We start from the raw sequence: 27,468 nt of genomic DNA on the forward strand, positions 1-27,468 counted from the left end.
GTTTATTAAAATATATTTGTCTCGAAATGGTGTCGCAAGAATTTGGGAACTCATATTCAATCACCCCACTGTGACACAGCAAACAGAAAAAAATGTAACCATGACTTTCCTGAATTCATACAGAATAGTGATTACAGTTAGTACTGGTTCCCAAAATTAACATGTAATTCCTACGGAACTAAATATTAGGTTAGCGCTTTGTTTTCCAAAGGCACACCCACCAAGCCAAGTGAGCGTGCGTCATAGGTTGAGAACGTTTTTCACGTGCATCTCGAACATGTAAATCATACAGAAGACATGCTGTAATAATAGTTTTATCTGGCAGTACGAAACATGCGTGGTTTATTTAAGATGAAGCCGTTGCCTCCAGGTCTCCTACTGGTGAAATGGTAAGTAATTTACTCGGGTGATACGCTTCCGGTGTGGAAATAACCAGTCCGTCCACTTCACACCAAAAGGCGTGGCGTAAAACATTGTAATCATGAAAACGACTCATGACCGAAGTTTACAAACCTCTATACTCTTGAAGATCATGGTAATAGCTGGTCTTCGGCAACCCATGAGGCGACTGACGGGATCGGGTGGTCTGGCCCACTGACTTAGTTGACCACAAGTCATTTTATCCTATTTGCGTGGATCGATGCTCATATTGTTGATCACTGGACTGATTAGAATTTGAATATAAAGAACAAACGAAGCTTGAGGAACTGCCCAAAATCCTTCCTCCGATATGTAATGATCATCCTCAGAACTTATGTACCTTTAGTCCAGCATATAACTAGACGATTTCGCACTATACCAAGGTGTAGGCCTTGGCAGGAATACGAGTTTATTCATATGAACTAATGTACCTTTAGTTCCTTGATGCAAGCTCCAACCTCAGCCTCCAACCTGTTACATATAACACATCGTTAAAAATCCATTGTATAAATTTGGCACAAGTCACTGTCACTCGTGGCACATATGCAGACCGCCACCATGTAGCTGGAATATTGCTTAGTGCGGCGGTAAACTCAACTCACTCGCTCACTATTGCATACATGTACGCACTGTATTGAAAACTTCAATGGCTACTTTCCAAGTGAGCAAAGGGAGACTACTGCCTTTTACCAGTCACACGCGGCTTTCGAGATCGATTATACATAATATTTCGCAATTCCAGTTCAAGCTTTGCAGCTGCTGTATCGGCAGCTATATTGTCGAAGTATCGATTTTCAAGTGCTCTGAGGATATGGAATAGGGGAGATAACTCCGATGACCTTTCAATGCGCATGCACAAATTATGTTATCATCTGCTCCACTTCCGTCTCCCTCGGTGCAATCAATAACAATGGACTACGAAATAGAAGAAGACAAGTTGTAAGTAAAATATCCTGATCACGTACCAGATTATTACAGTCCACGCAAGAGTATACTTTGCTAGCTGTATTCCCCTGTATAATGACCGAAATGTTTATTCGAAGAGCGAGTCTGAACTTGTCAAATTCCCGGAAATAAATGATCCACTGAAATAAGATGTTCCAATTAATTCAAGAAGACCCTTAAAATATGTTATGTTCATTTTAATTTCATTGCTCACTAGCTCCAAATTGTAATACTTTGGAGAAGGCCCTTTGGTGTATTCAAAAGAAATAAACATTTGATCAAAGGATAGAGGCTAGACATATCTCGAAAATATTATGGTATTTCTGCAACTCTCGTGAGGAATGCAAGTCAATTCAACCCAGCTACCAAGTGCCCCGGCAAATTTGGTCAAAATGCCCAGGGGTTTTGGTCAAGTTGCTCTAAGATTGGTCAAAATGCCCCAGTTTATTTAAAGTGATTAAATATATGCATTATACAATATTAACTTCAGCATGAACATGTTTTTATAGCATGAAATGATCATACGTTCAGGTTGCTCCAGTTAAGATAAGATTAAGTTTATTGTCCCGCAATGGAAATTTGTCGTGCATTCAGAGCCAGTCCAAGCATATAACAACAAAAAATTGAAAGTATATATGCAAAATAGCAAGGTAATCAGAACATAATGTTGAATCATAACAAAATGAGTAATAATATGATAATTTATCTGTCATGCTTCATCATGGAGTTCATTATTACTATTTTGGAAGAAGATTTTGAAATTTTATACTGTATGGGACAAATGATTTTGGAGGTCTATTAGTTTTGTAATACACATGATATTGAAATGGCAGCCAGAAGGCAGATGTTTATAACATTCATTTAATTTTAAGAAGTGTGATGGATCCAGTTGAACACATGTTGATTGGTCAGAGCTTTCTCATGAACTTTTGACTCATACTGAAAAGGTAAAGGTTTGAAACTGAAGCTGCAAATGTTGCTGGATATGTTTAAAATTTTGTCAAGTTTGGTTTTCTGTGTAAGAGGAAGATTGCCATACCATGCATGAAAGCAGAAAGTTAAAATTCTTCTTGGTTGAAGAATTTTAAGATATCCGTGTCTACATAAGAAAAGCCTCTGTTGTGCTTCCTGTGTGCACAATGTGAATTTGATTTCTGTGAAAGTTTATTATCAATGATAGTACCCAGATATTTATACTCTTCTGCTCTTTCAACTTTCTGTCCCTCAATACAAGAGGCTCCAGTTTGGTTTTGGGGCTTCGGAAGTCAATTATCATTTCCTTTGTTTTGTTTATGTTCAAGGAGATGAAATTGTCTTCACAACATGAAGTAAACACATCATTATTTCTCCTTTACTGTAACTCCGCTTCCCATACTCTAACTCTGCTTCCTATATTCTAACTCTGCTTCCTATACTCTAACTCTGCTTCCTATACTCTAACTCTGATTGACAAGAAGGCTCTACCAACTTGTATATCTCATGGTACATTTTACTTCCATGTTCCATAATTTCATGATTATCCATGCATGGATGGATTGTGTTGAAAGCAGAGGAGAAGTCTGCAATGAGGATTCTTAAATAATATTTTGAATCGCCCAAATTCTGAAGGATCGGTTTGATGTCTAGTATTTTGCTTAATTAAGTTCAGGATAATTCACAAAAGCATTTCATGATTATTGGAGTAAGAGCCATGAGACAGAAGTCATTTATTGCTGAAGGTTTTGACTTCATAAGACATTGTCTTGAATTTTCAGGACTTTACATATACTGTCATTGCCAGTCATGGTTTTGATCCCATTCCATAATGCTTTCAAGTTATTACTTTGAAATTCCTTTTCTGTTTTGTTTTTTGTTATCAAGTTTACATTTTTTAGTCACACGTTTGATATCTTTTTGTATTTGTTTCACATGAGTTCTGATGAATGGATATAGACAGTCAATATAAGTGTATGACCAAATTCTCTTTGCAAATATTTAGGTCCTATCAGTATGGAGAAAACTTCTATAACATCCGTGAAAACAGTGTCTCTTACACTCTTGAAATGCATGAGGTCAAAAAGAGAGCTGAGGAGAGCTGATACCATGCTGAGGATGTTCACCATCTTGAATAATGTTCAACAGTCTTCTAGCGGTCGTGCAGTAGAGCTGATGGAATATAGGACGATTCCTTTACTGCTAACACAGTACTTATCACTTTCTTCATTTTGATGTCTACATTTGTGCACTGAATCTTCACAAATTTAGAAATATAAACTCAATTCAACAGCAAAACTCAAGAATAGATCACAGGCCTCTTTGAATATGTGTCACCACAGCACAGGGCCACCTACCTGAAATAGTTGAGTAGAACTATTACTATATAGTATTATATGATGAATGTAACATCAAAGTTTACTAAGAACTATGCTTCTATTGCATATATTTAATCATTTTAAATAAATTAGGTCATTAGGCCAAATCTGGGACAATCTGACCAAAAATCTGGTCATTTTGACCAAATTTCATGGGGCTTTTAACTGGCACCCCTCATGAACGGCCACTCTAGATTTTATTCACCAATACTTACATTTTTCTTGTGATGTATCATGTGGGTATTATCCATTTTGGTGAACAGATTCCTTAAATACACCTGAGTTTATTGTCCCTGCAAGATGTGCGTCATGTGAAGACGCCATATTGGCTGTCAGCAGAAACAGATGCGATAATGACTTACACTGCTCATGTTCATTTCAAGGTTCTGATATCCTAATGTTCAGACTGTATATTTATCTTAATATCAGAAGGATTTCTGAGGTTCTTAGAAGGCATGTAGAAGTCAGTATTCTTATATAAGACAAAATGTTGTGGATGTCAGCTTTTTCTTTACTATTTACACAATGTTTCTGGGCTATTCCTTGCCCGTTATTCATCCACCTGAGGAATAGTCCAGAAACTTGTGTAAATGAAGAAGTTGACATCCATAACACTTTGTCTTATAACAGGGATCTCTTGTGAGGATTTTGTAATATTTTCCAATTTTCTACTTATGACATAAGTATATTAGTCTGAAATTTTGACATGTGTCATATACGTTTATACTGTAGAGTTTACTTGATATTCAGCTTTTCAACTGGCCCAGAGGCAGATCACATCACCACAAATCTGACATTCATAAGTGTATTAACAACTCATCTTGATGTCACTCTTCAAAGGTATTTCGAAGTTGGTGTAGTAATACTGGCCAAATCTTATGGATAACCTGTGTTTCTTTATGGTACTGGGGTCAGTGAGCACACCATTTTGAGAAAGTTGCTTCTGATAGTGATGTCATATGTACATCAACATTGTTATACATGTTTTGTATTTTCATTGAAGTGAGGCTATGAATGGAAATACACACAATCTGTCCTGCTTCTTACAGATACATTTTCACCTCTTGTGCTTCTGTCGTGTTTTTACTTTCAAGACTTTTTTCATGTGGTTATTTCAGTATTACTTTTTATTATGTGGGACCAGACAGGAGACCAGTCTAAAATCAAGTGGCACCAATTATGTCATAATCAAAGGATGGTAACTCTGGCCTGTATATTTATATGTTCGGCTGAAAAAGGCCTCGTGATGGCATAACATTTCAGTACTAATTTTGAGCATTACACTTTCATTGTAAGAAAAATGAGTGCATATTTTCAAACATTGATAGTAACTTATTGAAATATTTCACTTTTTTTTCTCATTGAATAAATGTGATTTTTGTGTGTACACTTCCCCTTTAAGCCTTACTGTTAACTTCAACCTGATGATAGCCTGGAAACATTGTAAGAAGTAAATTCAAGAAGGTATTATCCATAAGATTTGTCGTTTACATCTTAATGTCCTCACATATTCCACAAAACTGTTCTTGCAGTCCATATAGATAGTAGCCGAGGCTCATGTCACACTCTGTTGCATGTGCAAATTACCTCACGGCAGCTAATAAGGCCAAAGTGGCAGTGTGTAACTGCTGGGGTGAAGCCATGGGTGAGTGCCTCTCTAATATACAGGGGTAAGTCAGATAGTTTTATTGCATATCCATATCAGAAGTGAGTGAGTTTAGTTTTTATCCCCCCTGCATGTAATGCGAAGGGATATAGTCACACCTCGTCTTTCCGTCCGTCCCCCGTCCGTCCTTAATCATTTTGTTTCTGGAGCATAACTCAGAAACCGTTCAATATTTTTAGACCAAACTTGATAGATATAGTAATCTCAGCCTATGGTTGTGCCTTTTGCTATTTAGAGAGTTTTGGCATTTATATTTTTTTTTTGTTTTTCCATGGAACATTTTGGTGTTATGGTAGGGTGGGCTTCGTTTCCAGAGCAGAAGTCAAAAACCATTCAATATGTTTCTGCAAAACTTGGTACATATATCAGTCAGAAGCTGAAGTGGTGCCTTTTGCTATGTACAGGATCTTGTGATTTATTATTTTCTCGGTTTCCATGGAAATGTTTTGGACCTAATCTGAAAAGTGAGAAGTGTGTTTCATTTCCAGAGCAGAACTCAAAAACTTCTTAATATATGTTAGTAAAACTTTCTAGATCTGTGTGGCAGACCCCAAAGTGGTGCCTTTTGGTTTTTAAAGGGTTTTTTTATTTATTGTTTTCTTGGTTTCCATGGAAACGTTTCGGACTTAGTCTCAAAATGGAGGGGTGGGCTTTGTTCCCAGAGCACAACTCGAAAACCATTTCGTATCTTTCAACATATCTTGGCAGATATATGAAATTGTGACTATGCTGGTTACAGATATGTGGCATTTATAATTTTCATGAATTCCATGGAAACAATTCAAACTTAGTGTAGAAAATCAATGAGTAACTCTCAGACTGTTTGTCCTTTCAAACATGTGGGAGCCGGGGGGATATGTCATCTTCTGATGACTTGTTCACCTCAGTGACACTCAGCAATATTCCAGCTGTGTAACAGCAGTCTGTAAATAATCAAATCTGGACCAGACAATCCAGTGATCAGCAGCATGAGCATCAGTCTACACAACTGGGATACAATGACATGTATCTTAGGACAAAACCTGTTCACCTTTGCAGAAGGTTTGTCTGTAATATTGTAATAAACAGTAGTGTGTGTGACTCTGCTAAACAGTAGTAACTCATAAGTGTCTGGGAAAGGTGTGGTTAACTTTCACCTCATGTTGTCTTGAAGATGTAGGAAAGATCATACCAACAATTTGTTTTATGTTTTGCGATACATTAGATCTAACTGTTACCACGCTGTGTTAGTCAAGAGATCAGATGTACTATAACAGTCAGATGGGAGTAATTTTCACCCATCCAGATTTGAATCTAACTAATCGGGGCATTGCTTACTAGATCTTGAAAGTGAAAGTCTAGAAGTGTTTTCTAATCATCCTGGCTCAAAAAGGTTAACATAAGGAATTCTGGTCTGTAGACCCTGGTACTGGACTGTTTGACTGATTCCATCAACATTATTTTTATTTTGCTGTAAAGGAACTGAGACAGATGAAACTTTGCACAGCCTAGAGGAACAAGCAATATGCAATCTTCATCATCTGTCCTTCATCAATATACCTGGCAGAGCAATTCTAGCCTAGGATAGCCATATTAAAGGAAACAGAGTTGAAATGGAGTTGCTCAGTTGGCAATGGGCATGGCTAATCCTTGTTATGATTACACAATGCCATTTAGAAAGTGTTAAAATGTAACATGCATGTCATATATGAGATTACACTTTCTTAGTAAAGTACAAATTCTAGTACTTGTTTTTGGTTGAGTTCCATCTGGGATTCAAACCTGCACCCTCCGAGTCAGGCACCTAATCGCCAACACACTGTGTCAGCCGCCTAACCTGCTCAGCCACAGAAGTGGAAGTCAGACAACTGGTAGTATAGACAGCGTGCTTTGTGTACCCCTCTGATAAGAGTAAATTGGCACGGCCCCATGGCCAAAAGCTATGATTACACAATGCCATTTAGAAAGTGGTCGAATGTAACATATGTTATATTTGTGATTACGCTTTCTTAGTAAAGTACAGATTCTAGTAGCTTTTTCCAGGTTGATTCCCATACGGGACTTAGAGTCAGGCATCTAATCACGAGCACACACTTATCAGAGGGGTACACAAAGCACGCTGTCAAGACTACGAATCGTCCAACTTCCATTTTTGTGGAAGTCGCTGTGACTGAGTGGGTTAGGTGGCTGGCTTTGTGTGCTGTCTGATTCAAAGTGACGGTGTCCTCTCATTCTGCCTATAGTTAAAAACAACACAAGTCATGATCTGTTGGTTACAACTGTGTAGGCAGAATGAGAAAGTGATAGATACTGCTTGACCCTATCTCCCCACAAGAAAAAGTGGAACAGTCTGATTTTTTAGTGTCTTTACTTACTTACTGTTTTCTTATTTTTACTTATCAGTTAAAATCATTGAATAGACTGGTTTCTCTTTACTTCACCTTTAATCCCTTTGTTCTGGTTAATTAGTTATCTCTATTAACATGATTAAGTATCTCTGAAAAAATAATGATGAAACTGGCTTCTCTCTAATCCTCCTTTAATCCCTTTCTTCTTCTGATTCATTAGTTTACTCTATTAAGTGTCTTTATAATATTATGACTAGACTGGTTTCTCTCTTGTCCACCTTTTATCCCTTTGTTGTGTTTCCCCTGAAACATGAACTATTCATAAAAACCCTGGCTGATGTGTGCATAGAAGACCAGTGGGCTGAGACCAGTGACGGAAGTCAATTCATCGCGATAGACAATGATGGTGTCTATGACAGAATCCTGGTACTCTCCACAGAATACATAATGGAGACTATCCTGAGTGCTGACACCCCATTCATGGATGGTACATTCTATTCCTGTTCCAGCCTTTGGAACCAGCTATTTGTGTTCACTGTCTCTCTGGTTCCACCATGTTCCCCCTTTGGTTTACCCAAATGCCTAATAGACAAAGAGTGACCTACATCAGGCTCTTCCAGCAACTGAAGAATGTTGTCCATACAGTAACAGGTGCAGATCTAGATCTAACTACCATCTAAACTGACTTTGAGTTTCCTGCCATTCAAGCACTTGAGACTATCTTCCCCAACTCTCATCTACAAGGATGCCTGTTTCACTACAGTCAGTGTACCCTGCGCAAAATCCAAACCATAGGTTTGGTTCAACAGTCCAGAGAGGAGCCCACCGTCCAAACTGTAGTCCAAAGAGCTGCCTGTTTGCCACTGCTCCCTTTGAGTTGAAACCACTCAATGAAAGACTCGACATCCCCTTCATACAGGACTCCTGCAACTACAGTGGACGATGATGCCTTGTTCCATAGGTCCATGTGGAACCAACATGATAATGCCGGTCCCCACACCAGTAATCACTTGGACGGCTGGCACTCTAAATTGAACAGGTCCCTTGGCAAGTCACACCCAAATCTGTTTGAGTTTATCAGCAAGTTGAAGAACGTTGAATCAACAGACAGAAATATGAAAATTCAAGTGGATCATGGTGGTAAATGGAATGGCAGAAAACAAGTTTATTGTGAACTTGATTCTCTTTTGCAGAGACTAAACGAGATCCTTCATCAAGGTCGAAGGACAAAGCTGCAGTTTTAGATGCCTACGGCCATCTTTTGAAATTGAAATTGTAAACTGATGATGGTGTTATTACAGTTATAATAGTGACAGGCAAACATGAGAAAAATGTGTTATATCTGTTATACAGATGTCTCTATCATATTTATCATGTTATATAGTATAAGTACAATATGAATACATCAGTATGATGTTAGGTTATTCTCATGGGCAATGCCATTTCTAAATTAGGGGCGGCCTGATTTTTCTCATTCTGCGTACACTTTATTATGTCTGTAGGCAGAATGAGACGTAGGCAGAATGAGAGTAAACCAAAGTGACATTAACATCATTTATGATACATACACAAAGATGTAGTATAACTAATTGAAAAACTGTAAATGGTACAAATTAGATGTTTATTTGGAGCTGTTTGGAAACACTTCTAATTTATTTTGCTGAGTCATGTAAAGTGTAGATTCTTGAGAAGGTTTGCCATTTTGGAGAAATTTTGCCATTGTAGAAATCAGAGACCATATACCGGTATATGGTCTCTGTAGAAACTGACTTGAGATAAAAATGGATCTTTTGGAAGTGAAGGCTTCACATTTAAATAGATAAATGAACTCATCTGCAACTGCTGGGGAACTGCAGAGAGGACATTTCTATGACGTTTCACAAGAAAAGACATAACAGATAATAGATTATATGAAAAATACAACTGCACTATTGGTCATATGGCTTGAAATATTCAATAAAACTTATGATGTGAAAATGTACCTGCAAATCTATCACTTTCAAAACATATACAGGGGTAATGTGTTTAACTTTATGTGTTCATATACTTAACCCATCAATCTGTTTGAGAGAAGCCGACTAAGCAAAAGGAATGTAAAACACAACAAAATATAAAAGTTACTCCTACTAGACATTACAATATGGACAAATGAAAATGAGTTACGGAAATATCATAAACTCATAATAAAAAGTAGGGCAACATCACTTTTGAGTTACAATTAAAAAAAATGGGAGAAATGTCCAAAGTCAAAAATAGTAATATGATAATTGTGCTTGTTTTGAGAGTGGATCACCACCTTATCACCATGGTTGTGCGTACAGTAATGGCTCTTGAAAGATGATTGGTGGATGATGAGAAATATGCATATTTATTATTTTCATTTTTTAACTAAATAAACGACTAGATACAAACACTAGCAAAAGTGTGACGTAAGATGATTTTAAACTTAATGGTCTGACGATAAGTAATTTATCGACCTTGAAAAAAATCAAAATCTAGAATGACACCACATGCATGTGTATTGGAGTTACTGCATTGTGTTTTTGAGTGAAGATGCTGAGAAATGGCAGTGCGTTTAGAACATGTCTGTCTTTGAAACATTTCTTAACCCTTATTCTTCCTAGACAGATTGAAAGTTCCCCTGCTTTGTAAGTGTAAAATATACTTTAATAAACTGTACAACTAATGCTGCTAAGCATGCCCCATCAGCTAGCTCGTGTGTAATGTTCCCATTTTCAGATTATGGATTTATATGATAATAGGATAAGTGAATGTGTTGAATGCCAGTTGGACTGGCTGTAACTGTGGTGACTGTTTATCCGTGTTGTGATGTGCTGGCACAGCTGTTGCCTGCCTCTACACACAGCATAGGCTGAACACTTGTATATGTATGTCACTACAGTAGGATTCAGCCAGCTCAGGATAATTACCACAGTGTTTGCGATAATGATACAGGTTTTGTGGCTGTCATAGCCAGGGTTGGACTCTTAACGGTGATTCAGTGGTATCATTCATGTCAGTGGTAATTCTTAAAGAGCAGAAAGCTGTCTTACACAAGTCTTCAGCACAAAGAACTACTGCACATGCTGTCAACTTCTCGCCATGAGTAGATATGATGATCCAGACTTTCAATATGCTCAGCTCTCCACCACAGATCCAGATGAGTTCTTTGGTGACCAAAACAAGCATGTGCCTTTGCCTTGGGAGGATTTCATGTGAGTACATTGGGTCAACAGTCACCGAGTGTGTGATGCTTGTGTTCATACTGGACATTATTTCTTCACGACAAGATGGCATACTTACACTTGAAATTAACCTTTTTTATTATTGCATGACGATTTAGCAGGTTCATGTAGATGGATTTTGGTATGAAGGTGTTGAGGAAGGAATGTATTTATTGGGCCCTAAATGGCACAAAATTTGCACAAACTTGTCCCAATGTGAGATAACATATACCAGCTGTTGCACTTGCTTATCTTCCAACACAAATAGTGACATTTTATGACAGGTCACAGGATATAATCATGATAATCACAGTCCTAAATACTCCCAAGTAGGATAGTGTCTATTCAACTTTGTACCAGTGAAACATATGTAAACTAAATAGTTTATTCATCTAAATATGATCGAAGATGAATTATTTCAGTAACTGCATCTGTTTGACATGTCCTTCATGAAGTCACTGTATGGAATGACATTTTTGTATCACTTGGAATTCCCAGCAAATATTCTACAAAGTTGTTTAAAAGTAGGATGCAAGTATACCCTCTCTTTGGTCTTCTGTACTGCTGTTGAATTATGTCTGTGTTACTCATGCATGTTATTCATGCCTCCCTTGTGTTTATGTCATGTTACATGGTTTACACAGGGGCTAGTAACATCTGTTCTGCCAGTATTCCCACTGTGCACGTCATGTAACATTACATGACCTACACAGGGACTAGTATTAGTAGTAACATCTGTTCTGCCAGTATTCCCACTGTGTACATCATTTAAGATTGCATGGTCTACACAGGGACAAGTAGCTTCTGTTCTGCCAGTATTCCCACAGTGTACATCATTTAAGATTCCATGGTCTATACTGAGACAAGTAGCTTCTGTTCTGCCAGTATTCCTACTGTGTACATCATTTAAGATTGCATGGTCTACACAGGGACAAGTAGCTTCTGTTCTGCCAGTATTCCCACTGTGTACATCATTTAAGATTCCATGGTCTATACTGAGACAAGTAGCTTCTGTTCTGCCAGTATTCGGTGTTATCTGAAGCCCTTTTGGCATTTTACGAGTGCCTCAGGCAACCTCACTTTATCCAGGGACATGTAACTCTAATCGTGATGAGTAGTAAAAAGTGACTAATGCAAGTCGCGTCTTATGTTGTGTCTGCACGCTGCTAAGAAGATATATGGTCTTTTTATCAACCCGAAGCATTACAACATACGCCATGTAAGATTGCATGGTCTACACAGGGACAAGTAGCTTCTGTTCTGCAAGTATTCCCACTGTCCACGCCATGTAAGATTGCATGGTCTACACTGAGACAAGTAGCTTCTGTTCTGCAAGTATTTCCACTGTGTACATCATTTAAGATTGCATGGTCTACACAGGGACAAGTAGCTTCTGTTCTGCCAGTATTCCCACTGTCCACGCCATGTAAGATTGCATGGTCTACACTGAGACAAGTAGCTTCTGTTCTGCAAGTATTTCCACTGTGTACATCATTTAAGATTGCATGGTCTACACAGGGACAAGTAGCTTCTGTTCTGCCAGTATTCCCATTGTCCACGCCATGTAAGATTGCATGGTCTACACTGAGACAAGTAGCTTCTGTTCTGCAAGTATTTCCACTGTGTACATCATTTAAGATTGCATGGTCTACACAGGGACAAGTAGCTTCTGTTCTGCCAGTATTCCTTACCTATGTACGATTACATGGTCTACACAGTGACAAGTAGCTTCTGTTCTGCAAGTATTTCCACTGTGTACATCATTTAGGATTGCATGGTCTACACTGAGACAAGTAGCTTCTGTTCTGCAAGTATTCCTTACCTATGTACGATTACATGGTCTACACAGTGACAAGTAGCTTCTGTTCTGCAAGTATTTCCACTGTGTACATCATTTAAGATTGCATGGTCTACACAGGGACAAGTAGCTTCTGTTCTGCAAGTCATTCCCACTGTGTATATCATTTAAGATTACATGGTCTACACAGTGACAAGTAGCTTCTGTTCTGCCAGTATTCCTACTGTGTACATCATTTCAGATTGCATGACCTACACAGGGACAAGTACAGTGTGGTTCAAAATTATTGAGAATAGCTAAAGCATTTCATATTATTAAACGAGAACAAATCAGATAAAATTGAATGTATTGTGAAAGTGAACTGACCTTTTCATGTTGTGTAGGTAACAATTTAATATTTTATCAAGTCTCCTTGAGCTTCACGGCACAGTCTAAGACGGGTAGGCATACTTCCTATCAGAGAGGTTAGTGTCTCGTGAGTTATGCTGTCCCAGTATCGGACCACTTCTCTCTTCATGCCTTCAATTTTTGTCAACCCCTTTTGATTCACACATTCCTTCATCATCCCCCAAATGTTCTCAATGGGATTTAAGTCAGGACTATATGCAGGAAATGGTAATGCAGTCACATTTTTCTCCTGAAACCACTGCTTGGCATGTTTTGCGGTGTGTTTAGTATCATTATCTTGCTGCAAAATCTAGTTATTTCCATAAAACACATGTGCACTTGGAAGGAGCAAATTATCTAATATGTTAGTGTAGCGTTGACTTGTCAGATTTCCCTCAAACACACACAGCGGGGTCGTTCCTAATAAGGATATCCCTCCCCATACATGAAACTTTGGGCTGTATTTAGGTCATCGATACAACGGTGCTGACGCAGACTTTGTCCATATTTTCACATTATTGGGATATACCCATATTGAGCTTTCATCAGTAAAAATCACATTTTCCCAGTCAAAGTTTTCATGTGCCAAACACCACTCAACACGCCTGTCTTTATGTTCTTGTTTCATGAGAGGAGAAGGAATTCCAGTCTTTTTCTCCCATCCAAGATCAATCAAATTTCTTCTAACTGTAGATTTTGATACAACTGTTGATCCCCTTTCTATCATTTCATACCTGATGTTGGAGATGCTTGCCCTTTGCTTTTTAGACGCTAAAATTCCCAGCCGGACGCAATCTGAGAAGTCCAATTTTCTGGGTCTCCCTGCTCCTTTCTGGTGCCCAAAATCCTTTCCCTCTTTAAAATTCTTCCTAATCCTATACACAGTAGAAAGAGGAGTTCCTGTTCTCTCTGCCAATGTATTTACATCATCAATTCCTTGATTACACAACTCAAAAATCAACCTTCTTTTATCTTCAGCAGACATTGTTGACAGTGCTGAGGAAAATGACGTCTGCTACAAATTCAGGGGAGGTAACTCTAATTGTACTATACTCAGTAGGCCAAGATGAGTTACCTCCCTTATACCATTACTTAGTTTTAAGTATCAGTGACTCAGTTGAGGTGTTAGGATAGCTCAAAGTACGAAGAAAAATTCTCAATAATTATGAACCAGACTATAGCTTCTGTTCTGCCAGTATTCCTACTGTGTACATCATTCAAAATTGCATGGTCTACACTGAGACAAGTAGCTTCTGTTCTGCAAGTATTCCTACTGTATGTCATTTAATATTACATGGTCTACACTGAGACAAGTAGCTTCTGTTCTGCAAGTATTCTCACTGTGTACATCATTTAAGATTACATGGTCTACACAGTGACAAGTAGCTTCTGTTCTGCCAGTATTCCTACTGTATGTCATTTAAGATTACATGGTCTACACAGTGTGACAAGTAGCTTCTGTTCTGCCAGTATTCCTACTGTATGTCATTTAAGATTACATGGTCTACACAGTGACAAGTAGCTTCTGTTCTGCAAGTATTCTCACTGTGTACATCATTTAGGATTGCATGGTCTACACTGAGACAAGTAGCTTCTGTTCTGCAAGTATTCCTACTGTGTACATCATTTAAGATTACATGGTCTACACAGTGACAAGTAGCTTCTGTTCTGCCAGTATTCCTACTGTATGTCATTTAAGATTACATGGTCTACACAGTGACAAGTAGCTTCTGTTCTGCCAGTATTCCTACTGTATGTCATTTAAGATTACATGGTCTACACAGTGACAAGTAGCTTCTGTTCTGCAAGTATTCTCACTGTGTACATCATTTAGGATTGCATGGTCTACACTGAGACAAGTAGCTTCTGTTCTGCAAGTATTCCCACTGTGTACATCATTTAGGATTGCATGGTCTACACTGAGACAAGTAGCTTCTGTTCCGCAAGTATTCTCACTGTGTACATCATTTAAGATTACATGGTCTACACAGTGACAAGTAGCTTCTGTTCTGCCAGTATTCCTACTGTGTACATCATTTAAGATTACATGGTCTACACAGTGACAAGTAGCTTCTGTTCTGCCAGTATTCCCACTGTGTACATCATTTAGGATTACATGGTCTACACAGTGACAAGTAGCTTCTGTTCTGCCAGTATTCCTACTGTGTACATCATTTAAGATTACATGGTCTACACAGTGACAAGTAGCTTCTGTTCTGCCAGTATTCCTACTGTGTACATCATTTAAGATTACATGGTCTACACAGTGACAAGTAGCTTCTGTTCTGCCAGTATTCCTACTGTGTACATCATTTAAGATTACATGGTCTACACTGAGACAAGTAGCTTCTGTTCTGCCAGTATTCCCACTGTGTACATCATTTAAGATTACATGGTCTACACAGTGACAAGTAGCTTCTGTTCTGCCAGTATTCCCACTGTGTACATCATTTAAGATTACATGGTCTACACAGTGACAAGTAGCTTCTGTTCTGCCAGTATTCCCACTGTGTACATCATTTAAGATTACATGGTCTACACAGTGACAAGTAGCTTCTGTTCTGCCAGTATTCCTACTGTGTACATCATTTAAGATTACATGGTCTACACAGTGACAAGTAGCTTCTGTTCTGCCAGTATTCCTACTGTGTACATCATTTAAGATTACATGGTCTACACAGTGACAAGTAGCTTCTGTTCTGCCAGTATTCCCACTGTGTACATCATTTAAGATTACATGGTCTACACAGTGACAAGTAGCTTCTGTTCTGCCAGTATTCCTACTGTGTACATCATTTAAGATTACATGGTCTACACAGTGACAAGTAGCTTCTGTTCTGCCAGTATTCCTACTGTGTACATCATTTAAGATTACATGGTCTACACTGAGACAAGTAGCTTCTGTTCTGCCAGTATTCCCACTGTGTACATCATTTAGGATTGCATGGTCTACACAGTGACAAGTAACTTCTGTTCTGCAAGTATTCCTACTGTATGTCATTTAGGATTACATGGTCTACACAGTGACAAGTAGCTTCTGTTCTGCAAGTATTCCCACTGTGTACATCATTTAGGATTGCATGGTCTACACAGTGACAAGTAACTTCTGTTCTGCCAGTATTCCTACTGTATGTCATTTAAGATTACATGGTCTACACAGTGACAAGTAGCTTCTGTTCTGCAAGTATTCTCACTGTGTACATCATTTAAGATTACATGGTCTACACAGTGACAAGTAGCTTCTGTTCTGCAAGTATTCCCACTGTGTACATCATTTAGGATTGCATGGTCTACACAGTGACAAGTAGCTTCTGTTCTGCCAGTATTCCTACTGTATGTCATTTAAGATTACATGGTCTACACAGTGACAAGTAGCTTCTGTTCTGCAAGTATTCTCACTGTGTACATCATTTAAGATTACATGGTCTACACAGTGACAAGTAGCTTCTGTTCTGCAAGTATTCCCACTGTGTACATCATTTAGGATTGCATGGTCTACACAGTGACAAGTAGCTTCTGTTCTGCCAGTATTCCTACTGTATGTCATTTAAGATTACATGGTCTACACAGTGACAAGTAGCTTCTGTTCTGCAAGTATTCTCACTGTGTACATCATTTAGGATTGCATGGTCTACACTGAGACAAGTAGCTTCTGTTCTGCAAGTATTCCCACTGTGTACATCATTTAGGATTGCATGGTCTACACTGAGACAAGTAGCTTCTGTTCCGCAAGTATTCTCACTGTGTACATCATTTAAGATTACATGGTCTACACAGTGACAAGTAGCTTCTGTTCTGCAAGTATTCCCACTGTGTACATCATTTAGGATTGCATGGTCTACACAGTGACAAGTAACTTCTGTTCTGCAAGTATTCCTACTGTATGTCATTTAAGATTACATGGTCTACACAGTGACAAGTAGCTTCTGTTCTGCAAGTATTCCTGCTGTATGTCATTTAAGATCACCTGGTCTACACAGTGACAAGTAGCTTCTGTTCTGCAAGTATTCCCACTGTGTACATCATTTAGGATTGCATGGTCTACACAGTGACAAGTAGCTTCTGTTCTGCAAGTATTCCTGCTGTATGTCATTTAAGATCACATGGTCTACACAGTGACAAGTAGCTTCTGTTCTGCCAGTATTCCAAGTGTGTAGATCATCTAAGATTACATGGTCTACACAGGGACTAGTAACACCTGTTTTTCCAGTATTCCTAGTGTGAATGTCATGAAAGATTACAAGAATTCACATGGTCTATACTGGGAACTGTTCTTCTACAGGAAGGTAAGCTTGTTTCAGTTTGACTTTATTGAGGTGCTCAACTTTCCACAGGGGTATGACGGTGACATCGGGCAGTGTGGTGCTGCAGAAAGATACTCAGAACTTGATTGGGATCAGCATTGGTGGTGGTGCCCCACTGTGTCCATGTCTGTATGTGGTGCAGGTGTTTGACAACACGCCAGCTTCCAAAGAAGGCTCCCTGGCTGCTGGGGATGAGATCGTGGGTGTAAATGGGCAGTCTGTCAAAGGACGTACCAAGGTGGAAGTGGCCCGAGCTATCCAGTCTATAAAGGTATTTCCAGCTATAGTTTCTGCCTTCTTCATTCTGTATTTGTAGACATTTATGCATTTAGCTGCTCAGTGTTTCCATGATAAAATTAGTTTTATGAATGATTAATTGTGTGTTCATGTGTGTGTCTGTATTTGGGCGAGATCTCAAGGTTGTTCAAATTGATGGCAATGATGTTAGGCTTCAGTTAGTTTCCAAACAAAGAATCAGTTAGGAAACCAATTACTGAATATGTTCCAATCATTAGGTTTACATCTGTCTGTTTTTATTGGGGTTGTGCAACTGCCATCATGTTGTCATAATGAAATTGCTTGTCCATAAGTAACTTAGTGTTTTCACTCCAAACTTTGCTGATCAATCATAATATCATGAAATTGATTATAAAATACTAACCATTATACTTCCATAGTACTGTTAGTGTAAATTCTTTGGAATTTTGTTTAAACAGGATCTTATTGTCTGGTACAATGCCAGATTACTCACTGCATGCAGTGGCCACCTCCAATTTAGGCTGATTATTTTCCCTGTCAATATCAAAGTGCTTGTATCTTCATCAGGATGTGTGAACACGCATGTCTGCCTACTATATCTGTGAAACAAAATGATTGTCCTGAGTAACAGTGTGGACAGTGTCTGACATATAATTTATCCATATCAAGTACACAGTGTCTATAGCATGTTATGTGTTGATTCAAGTACACCATATCAATAAGATATTTGCTGTGTCTGTATGACATGTGCTGTGTCTTTGCATCATGCACTTAGTCTGTCACACAGACCCTGAAACAAATATATCCAAGAAAGCCCATGTAAGTCGTGAATGTCTGGTAAGTCTAGATTTCCAGTTTCAGAAAGTCTTAGGGCTCCTCTTCATGATGTTATGTTGTTGTTTTTTCATTATGAACTGTTTTATCTGTAAAATATGTTCATTTCAGAGATTAGTTATTAGACTCCCATGCACTGTGGTGGGTATCAAGAATTGTTTGCACATGTATGCCACTAACTGTGGTGTGTCTAATGCTGTGTGTGTATTGTGAGTGGTGGGTATCAGGCATTGTTTGCATGTGTGTCATGAACTGTGGTGTGTCCAAAGCTTTGTGTGTATTGTGAGTGGTGGGTATCAAGCATTGTTTGCATGTGTGTCATGAACTGTGGCGTGTCCAATGCTTTGTGTGTATTGTGAGTGGTGGGTATCAAGCATTGTTTACATGTGTATGCCATGAACTGTGGTGTGTCTAATGCTGTGTGTGTATTGTGAGTGGTGTGTATCAAGCATTGTTTATGCCATGAACTATGTAATTATGATATATCCATGGTTATGTTGCAGGCAGAGGTGACCATCAACTATAACAAGCTTCATGCAGATCCGAAACAAGGAAAAACTTTAGATATAGGTATGTGTATGATAATATGTGTACTAGTATTTTAGATGAGAATTTGGAGTTGACGTCTTAAAGAACTTTTAGAGTGAAAGCTTGAATTCCTGAATACTTTAATGTTTTTAAATGTATATTAGGCATATTTGTAGACAAAATTCACATATTTATGCTAGTTAACATTCTGAACCAAGCTCTGTCTACACAAAGACACACAAGCTACATGTGTACAGAAGTATAACATAGGTACATCTCTGGAACACGAGAGACAGCAGCCTATGTTTAGGTTTCCAACTTTGTCTAATTACTGTGAATGGTGACAATACAAAAGCATCTGTCTGGACTATAGGTGACCAAACAGCTTACACATAACATTTGTCTGTGTGACTTTCTAACAACTGTAGATCTTCACACTCAATACCAGGTCACAAGTGGACGTGAACTTTATCATGTTGCTTCATGCAAACCCTCATTTTCCAGTACTGAAGAAAGTGAAGCACCGTGTGGTGGAGACAATGAACTCCAACACAGCAGATGCTCTTGGCCTCAGCAGAGCTATCCTGTGTAATGGTAGGTTGGACTTGGCATCTGTCATTGCTGGGTAGTGTGTGTCTGTGTGGGTGGAGCTTATTGAGATGTTGTTGGTACATGTTTGTCCCTATGGTGTAGGTACATGTCTATCCAGGCCCTGAGTAGACATGTACCCATACAATCTGTACAGACATGTACCTATACCATCTAAGTACACATGTACCTGTAGCATCTGATTTCTCGAAACAAACTTAAGTCTAAGTTTTGACTTCAGTTCAACTTCACGTTTTTTATCAAATTTCAGAAAACACAGGCACATGCATTAACTCAAACTTAGTAGACAATCTGAGTTTGGTGGACATATGTCTTTAGTTGCTTGGACTTTTGTATTTTAGAAAATGCAGTAAAGTTAAAAATGCAGCTGTTTCAAATTGTCAAACTCAGTTTGAGACTTGAGTGAAAACTTAAGTTTGTTTCGAGGAATCGGGGCCAAATGGTATAGGTACATGTTTGTACACATGCTATAGGTACATGTGTACCCAGATGGTATAGGTACATGTCTGTACATACGGTATAGGTACATGTCTGTACATATTGTATGGGTACATGTCTACCCAGATGGTGGAGGTACTAGTGGTGGTCCGATTAATTGAAATAATCAAAGATTGGTTGCAGTGGCCAAACAACAAAGCAGTTGATCACATCTCCTCATATTTGAACACAAATGATTTTGGAACTATTGCTGTTGTCTTTGAAACACATGACGATGGAACATATCTTCAAAGTTGTCAGGGCCTGAGTACTTGTTTAATTCTTAGAAAATTCATTTCACTAACTGAAAAGTCATGAGTGAATATTTCTTGAAGACTACAGGAAGTTATGTGTTCATGATATATTGGTCATCACTTTATAGTGGCAAGTTGCTGTCTGCAATAACAACCTGGATAGGAATGTATAAAAATTGATGCTGATCAATTTTTTTCGATGATTGTTCATTGGCAATGAAGCAGTCATCAGTTGTGAGATTTTAATCAATTCCCAAGACTAGACTAGTCTTTCCACCTTTATAGACAGGGTCTTTCCTTCAGTTATTACGAAGTTTAAACATTTGATCTCTGTGGTGCTTTTCTGAAGTAGTTCAGTATATATTCACTTGCAATATTGAGTTTATTTCATCTAGACAGTGACCCTGATGACTTGTCAGACACTGAATCAACTTTGAATACAAGACTGAGCTGCAGGTGTGTGTACGTGACTGAACTGCAGGTGTGTGTATAAATCTGAAATACGGGAGTGTGTTTAAGACTGAAATGTGTGTGTTACAGATGGGCTGGTCAAGAAGCTGGAAGAGCTGGAGAACACAGGTGGCATGTACCAGGGTCTCATTGACCAAACCAAAAGGCTGTTGAAGGCCACCTTTGACCTGTCAAAGTCCCATAAAGGTATTTCTTGTTGAAAGGAAACACAATTAACATTATCTGTTATATTGCTATTAGCTTAATTTGGTCAAGCAACCTTAATTGGGTTGAGAATAACACATGCAATTTAAGGAGGGTGGACGCAAAATATCAGAGTGTCAAAAAATCGCTAAATTTGGTATCAGTCTTATAGAGAAATGTATCCCAAATCTAGTTATGTAATACAAATAGCAAGTCACCACAATATTGTTTTGACAAGTGGTGTCCCTTGTTACACCGTCTGTAAGAAATATGTAAATAAAATTTCCCTTACAAGTAAATTGTTTACATTTATTATTCAGTATGTTTCTATAGAAAGATATTTCAATACCGATATGAATTAAGGCAGGAAAATCTATTTTCAAGGCAGCATGTAGGATTTGACACATTAATTAACTTCTAAAAAAAAGGAGGAAATTAAAAAAAAATATTGATTCATGTGTGGGAAAACGATTTTCATAATAATAAGAGTTTTTATAAAATGAAGTTTATATATTAAATGTAGATGAACTTTCAAAAATAACAGAATGCATGTTACCAGAGGGTATCAACATTACCTCCAATTACAACAGCATACCCAAAATATATTTGATAAGGGGAGAAAAGTCTTGTGCAGGTTTCCCTCAGGATAAATGCTTGTGTGGCCAAAATATCATGAGGTATGATTAGAAGCAAGATAAAGGCAAATAACTGAGTAACTTAAATACATGTTTCTACTGTCTTCCCATTGCATACAGTATGTGCACAAACCATGATAGTATCCAGCCTCTTTAAAAAGTGATCAGATGTAACATATGCAATATTATGAGGTACTGAACCATGTGTGTGGTTATGTTCACAGCCTTTGGGGAGGTGTTTAATTGTATTGGGATGAGAGAGCCACAGCCTGCAGCTGGTGAGGCCTTCTCTAAATTTGGAGAAGCCCACAAGAACATGGAGAAGTTTGCCATAAAAATGCTGAAGACTGTCAAGCCAGTAAGTAGCAGTGGAACGGTGAGGCATGTTATGCTGGCTGGCCCACTGCTTTCAGTAACAAAAACAATTCACAAGGACAGTTTGTACTGGTATAATACTTCATCAGTAGTTTGAGCTGCTTGTACATTAGTTTCATTATGCATCTGTGTTTCGTTTCTGTAATGAATGTACTCATGGTAATTTACAAACATGCAATATTGGCAGTGGTTGCTCAGTATTATTACTATCTGAATAAAACTAGTGGCAGAAAGGACCTGCAACAGTTATCTATGCAAGTTTATTTTGTGAGTTCACGGATTCTCACCGGCAAAGTAGTTATTGCATGAAACATTCTGTGCTTACTTTCAGATGATTAGTGATCTCAACACTTTCTTAAACAAGGCTGTGCCAGACACAAGGCTTACCATCAAGAAATACCTGGATGCAAAGTTTGAATACTTGGTGAGTTAACTACACAAGCAACCTCACATGAAAGGTCAAACCTTTATCAACAAGCACACTGAGGCTTCCTTGACAGATTTAGATGAATGACATATGCTGCCATTGTAAAAACACAAAACAAATCAGTGTCTTGTGACTGAGGATTAAATGTTTTATACTGATTTACCACAAAGCTTAGGTGGGATATGTAAGGCTAGCTGTTTAATGGGATGCGTGCAGAATGTTAAACAGAGCTTACCAAGGTTTCCTGCCTTCCACTTGCATGTGTGTATTGGGGACAGTCTCAGAGAACTCTCTGTCAGGGACTGAGGGATAAAAGGTGGAGTCTTAGTTCCATCATTTGTGCTTTGCGAAATCATGCAGCAAAAAATCACTTACCTGTCAATCACCCTGCCCACAAGTTGACTCTATGATCTGAACTTAGGATCAGAAGATAAACCTAGCCTCCATGTGAACTGTGCATTGTATTGTTGTCATCTTCCTAACAACCATGGTACCACCATCAAACCATGGATAACTTTGAAAACATGAAACATTGAACTATAAGATGTATATTTATAATATTTGTCATATCTGAAGCAATTGATTCTTGACAAACCAACCCCACTACACAGATTTCTGGATTGGGTCTGGCTCCAAGACAAGAGAATTACATGAGGTGGGAGATGAGACACAAGCATTGCTTAAGGTTGCAGTGATGGAATGTCTCTGCATTTGGGCAAGGTGTTCCAGAACTTTGTTTCAGTTGGTTTCCCCTCTGTTGTTAGAGGAACAAGACAAATTGCTTAATGTGAGATGGAAAAGTATATTAAATATATAATTTGTAGCTAGAAATTTCAGTTTTGTATTTTGTTTTGTTTTGTGGTGCAACAAAGATGGTGAAGTGGTTGTGTTTGTGTTTCAGTCATACTGCCTGAAGGTGAAGGAGATGGATGATGAGGAGTATAGTTATGCTGCCCTGCAAGAGCCTCTCTACCGTGTCGAGACTGGCAACTACGAATACAGGTCAGTCTCTTCCCACTCTCATACAGCCACTTCCACATGTTAAAAACATCTTCAGCTCAAAACAACAAAAAACCTATTTGTGGAATTTACAACATGTCTAGTGCTTTGAAACTTGCTTGCCACAAAAGACGACTATGCTTGTCATAAGAGGTGGCTAACGGGATCAGGTGATCAAGTTCACTGACTTGGTTGACACGTCATCAGTTCCCAGTTGCACAGATCGATGGTCATGCTGTTAATCAATTATTTACAGACCATAAAGCTGGAATATTGCAGTGTGCTAACACTAAACTCACTCACTCATTTATGTAGAGTATTGTCTGACATGTCTGATTTGTCAGCACAGTAGTCCTACAAGACCTTCACCTCTTTTATTTTGTGAAATATTCAAGTGAACCTCTGTCCATTAGTTGTAGTTCAGGTAGTCAAAATTTTTGTCAGTGAGGGAAAACAAATGGTAGTTATAGAAATATTGTCATGGCTACCACATCACATATTGGGGAATTTGATACAAAGTCTAACTGTAATTCTGTCCTTGCTATTATTCTAAAAGATTTCAAGATGATGCGCACTTGATACTGTCCAAAACAACTAGAATAGTACTATTTCAAAGTATTAGGTACCTCATTTTGAAGTTACATAGTTTGGGGTTAAATTTAAACTGTTAATGAGTTTTGTCAGATCACAAAGTATTTGATGCAGGTTTTTCTTAAAATGACAGGGACCTTTAGATCAAGACATTCAAAACAGTCCTGCTGTTTTGTGTTTATGTATTACCACTGCAACTAATATCCCACCACCCTGCCTCCTTTGGCCTGTAACCAGTGACAGAGTTACCTGTCGGTGCAATTGTGTTGATATTGCCTGTATCATCTGTTATTAAGGTTTCCATCATGATAATGATAGCAATATCATGGTCTGAGTTGAAGTTATATTAAGGTTCAGATAGACTGATATTGTCAATACTAATATAAATCAAATTTGGAAAGAAACACCTTGTCTTTCTTGTTGCTTTAAAGTTTTCAGGTTTCCGTTTTTAAAGACTGAAATAAATTTGAAATCAAGGTCATCCAACAAGATCAGCATGAAACAATGTTTTTAAGGTAGCTGAAACATGCAACTGCTTACAAGTGTCTTCCACTAGATGTACATTTTTCCAAACCATGCATGGATCTGAAAGCAGCAGTGCTGCATTAGACATTCAGAAAAGGTGAAGGCAGGACTGCTTCTGTTAATGAATTACAGGCACTTTCAAAATCCCACAGCCATGTCACACTAGTGATTACAGTTATCATTCTATTTTAGGCATGCTGAAATACTCCTAAATATGTGGTTGTGTTGCAGGCTTGTATTACGGTGTCGCCAGGAAGCTCGCACCAGGTTCGCCAAGATGAGATCTGATGTCCTTGTCAAAATGGAGTTACTGGATCAAAAACATGGTGAGATGTACAGGACTTTTGTAACAAATATGTGCTGTCCACTAGAACAAACATGTACATAACTGAACTGTTTGATAAGCATTTTTAAGTTGGCAAAAGGCAATAAAGGCAAAATACTTTTGTGGATGACATTTGACCCATTCTGTTAAGGCGCAGTGTATCAAAATATTTCTATACTAGAACATACTGAGGACAGCAGAAAAATCGACACTCAGGACTTTTTTGACTAGGTTTTTAATATTAGGTTTAAGACAGTATTTTTAGTTGTATGCTGTGCACAGACCACAGACATCAAAGGAAACAAATCAAAACACTTTAGTAGCGATAACTTCAGGATGTGAAGGTACCAAGTTCCAAGCATGGAGAACAATTTGATTGGTCTTCATTAAGGGTTGTGGCCTCATCCAGCATCTCTTACAGTCACACAACGTATCCTCATGGATCTTTGAGCATTAGTAAACACACACCAAGAAAGACACTGCATTGCTCAACAATTAGGTGATGTTGACAATCTTGCAATGTTTATGGTGGATTGGCTTGCTGCCGAACACATCATCAATCTAGCTAGACCCTGATGTGTTTGATATGATTGAGGTCTGGGCTGTCAAGAACTTAAATGCAACCATTTTGTAGAAAATTCTGTATAAAAATTTCTGTATACGGTCTAGGATTGTGTTGAAACATCAATCTAGGGACGTGTCTGTGAATAAAATGAGGCAACACTCTGATCCATGTACTGGCCACCAGTTCCCTCCAACAAGGAGTGTGTCCTTGTGTGGAAAACCCCATACCATTACACTGTCATCGACAAATCTGACTACTTCACAGACACAGACTTGACCATGACGTTCACCTTGCATGTGTACACTTAGGCTCTGCCATTGGCTAATCTCCATGTGAATCGAAATTTTGTCACTGAAGACAACCAAATACTACTGTCTTTGATTGAAGCCTATATATGTTGTTAGGTAGTGAGGCCCGCTTATTGACATACTCAGCAGTGTTAAAGAGGCCCCCTTAATGACATATCCCAGCTGTGTTCAAGAGGCCCCTTAATGAATGACATACCCAGCAGTCTTCAAGAGACGCCTTAATGACATACTCAGCAGTGTTCAAGAGACACCTTAATGACATACTCAGCAGTGTTCAAGAGGCTCCCTTTATGACATACCCAGAAGTGTTCAAGAGGCCCCCTTTATGACATACCCAGAAGTGTTCAAGAGGCCCATGGCTTGGCAGAGATACCATGATTTTCACTGATTATGACATCAAAATCGAGTGTGAGATATTCTTCAACCCCAAACTGAGGTTGGTGTAGCATGAAGCTAATCCTCAAGATTCAGAAAAAAAGTTTCAAGAAAAAAGCTGTGAAGTGTTAGAGTTAGTATTCAAAGAATTATTGTCATTGTTAATAATGTGTCATGTTTTTGAAAAGAAATGCAAATGTCTGTTTGTCTGTTACAGTTCAAGACATTGTGTTCCAGCTGCAGAAGTTTGTGACAGCCATGGCCAAGTATCACAATGACTGTCACAGTGTTATGAAAGATGCTGTAGTTTTCCCAATTGAGGTGGACCTTTCTCGGGGCACCTTCACATATGACATTGACAATACCTTCAATGATGGAGAGGATGATGACGAAGGAGAGGAGGCAGTGGAGGAGGGAGACAATACAGGGGCAACACGAGGTGATGCTGAGTTCAGCTTTGCGGAGACGGGGAATCTCATCAGCACTGACTGATTTTCTAACTGACATTCAGCATGCCGATCTCCAGTACTAGGTTCACTTGCCTGACCAAACCATATGGATTTGGAAGCATGAGGAACTTCTCCATTCACTTGTCCATTTGACACAAATGCTGCAGTAATTCATGCAATCACATAAAGGCAGGCTCATGTTTCTTACCCACTTCACTTTAGCCTAAGTGAAGCAGCTAAAGATGAAATGAGAAGATAAAATATTGGATATATATATCAAGTGACAGGATGGGATCTATTGCCCTACGCAAAATTTGAAAAAGGATCAGTTAAAATGTCAGTTAGTAGTAAGGTTTAGTTTCCTTTCATATTCAGACCTAATGAAATAATATATGAATGCCTAATGAAGACAGGCTGTGATCTTTTTGCATAATTAAGACTATGTATTACATACTTTACACAGCTGTGGTAATCAACTAGATTATCAAATTGGCCAGTTGTGTGGGCAGAATAAAACAATTTGATGGACATATGTAGTTGTTGGGTTGTAGCTGTTGTTTCCCAAGTTTGCTTTCACATTCCACATGACATTCCATGAACAATTGTTTAGTGGGCAGATGGAGACGACTTACAAGTGTTATCATGACAATATGGTGCAGTACTTTCATGGAGGTCTGTCCCGGAACTGTTGTGAGACTCTCTTAGGTCAACAAGAACTGTGAGGTTTTGATCTCCCAGAACTTGAGTGGGCTGTGGTTCTATATTGTGTGATGCATTGAACTTTGTGCAATATCTACTAACTGTAATGCTGTTACTGTTCAAAGAAAATAAGAAATAATAAAAGTATACCAGTGAAAA

The 27,468-nt window shown here is 38.4% G+C and overlaps 1 protein-coding gene across 3 annotated transcripts; it reads left to right on the forward strand.

Annotated features, from left to right (window-relative positions):
• Positions 1–182: 182 nt before the first annotated feature.
• Positions 183–27,468, forward strand: LOC137283435 (PRKCA-binding protein-like). 3 transcript variants are annotated; one of them, XM_067814910.1, is made up of 10 exons: positions 183–389; positions 17,453–17,693; positions 19,018–19,084; positions 19,547–19,636; positions 20,923–21,039; positions 21,896–22,029; positions 22,378–22,470; positions 23,375–23,475; positions 24,820–24,914; positions 26,379–27,468. In XM_067814910.1, exons 1-10 carry the CDS (start codon positions 334–336, stop codon positions 26,651–26,653), a joined length of 1,269 nt encoding a protein of 422 aa, XP_067671011.1. In that variant the 5' UTR covers positions 183–333; the 3' UTR covers positions 26,654–27,468. The 3 variants fall into 3 exon arrangements, with proteins under 3 accessions (XP_067671011.1, XP_067671012.1, XP_067671009.1); XM_067814911.1 differs by lacking the exon at positions 183–389 and adding an exon at positions 1,248–1,359; XM_067814908.1 differs by lacking the exon at positions 183–389 and adding an exon at positions 10,483–10,924.

Source organism: Haliotis asinina, chromosome 5 (assembly GCF_037392515.1).
Source record: "Haliotis asinina isolate JCU_RB_2024 chromosome 5, JCU_Hal_asi_v2, whole genome shotgun sequence".
Taxonomy (NCBI): domain Eukaryota; kingdom Metazoa; phylum Mollusca; class Gastropoda; order Lepetellida; family Haliotidae; genus Haliotis; species Haliotis asinina.

Excerpts from the sequence above, each read along its gene's own strand:
- LOC137283435 (XM_067814908.1), top strand. The coding sequence starts at position 10,812 with ATGAGTAGATATGATGATCCAGACTTTCAATATGCTCAGCTCTCCACC. Across the intron at positions 22,471-23,374 it reads ATGCAAAGTTTGAATACTTG|TCATACTGCCTGAAGGTGAA; the intron begins GTGAGTTAACTA and ends TTTGTGTTTCAG. Across the intron at positions 24,915-26,378 it reads GTTACTGGATCAAAAACATG|TTCAAGACATTGTGTTCCAG; the intron begins GTGAGATGTACA and ends TGTCTGTTACAG.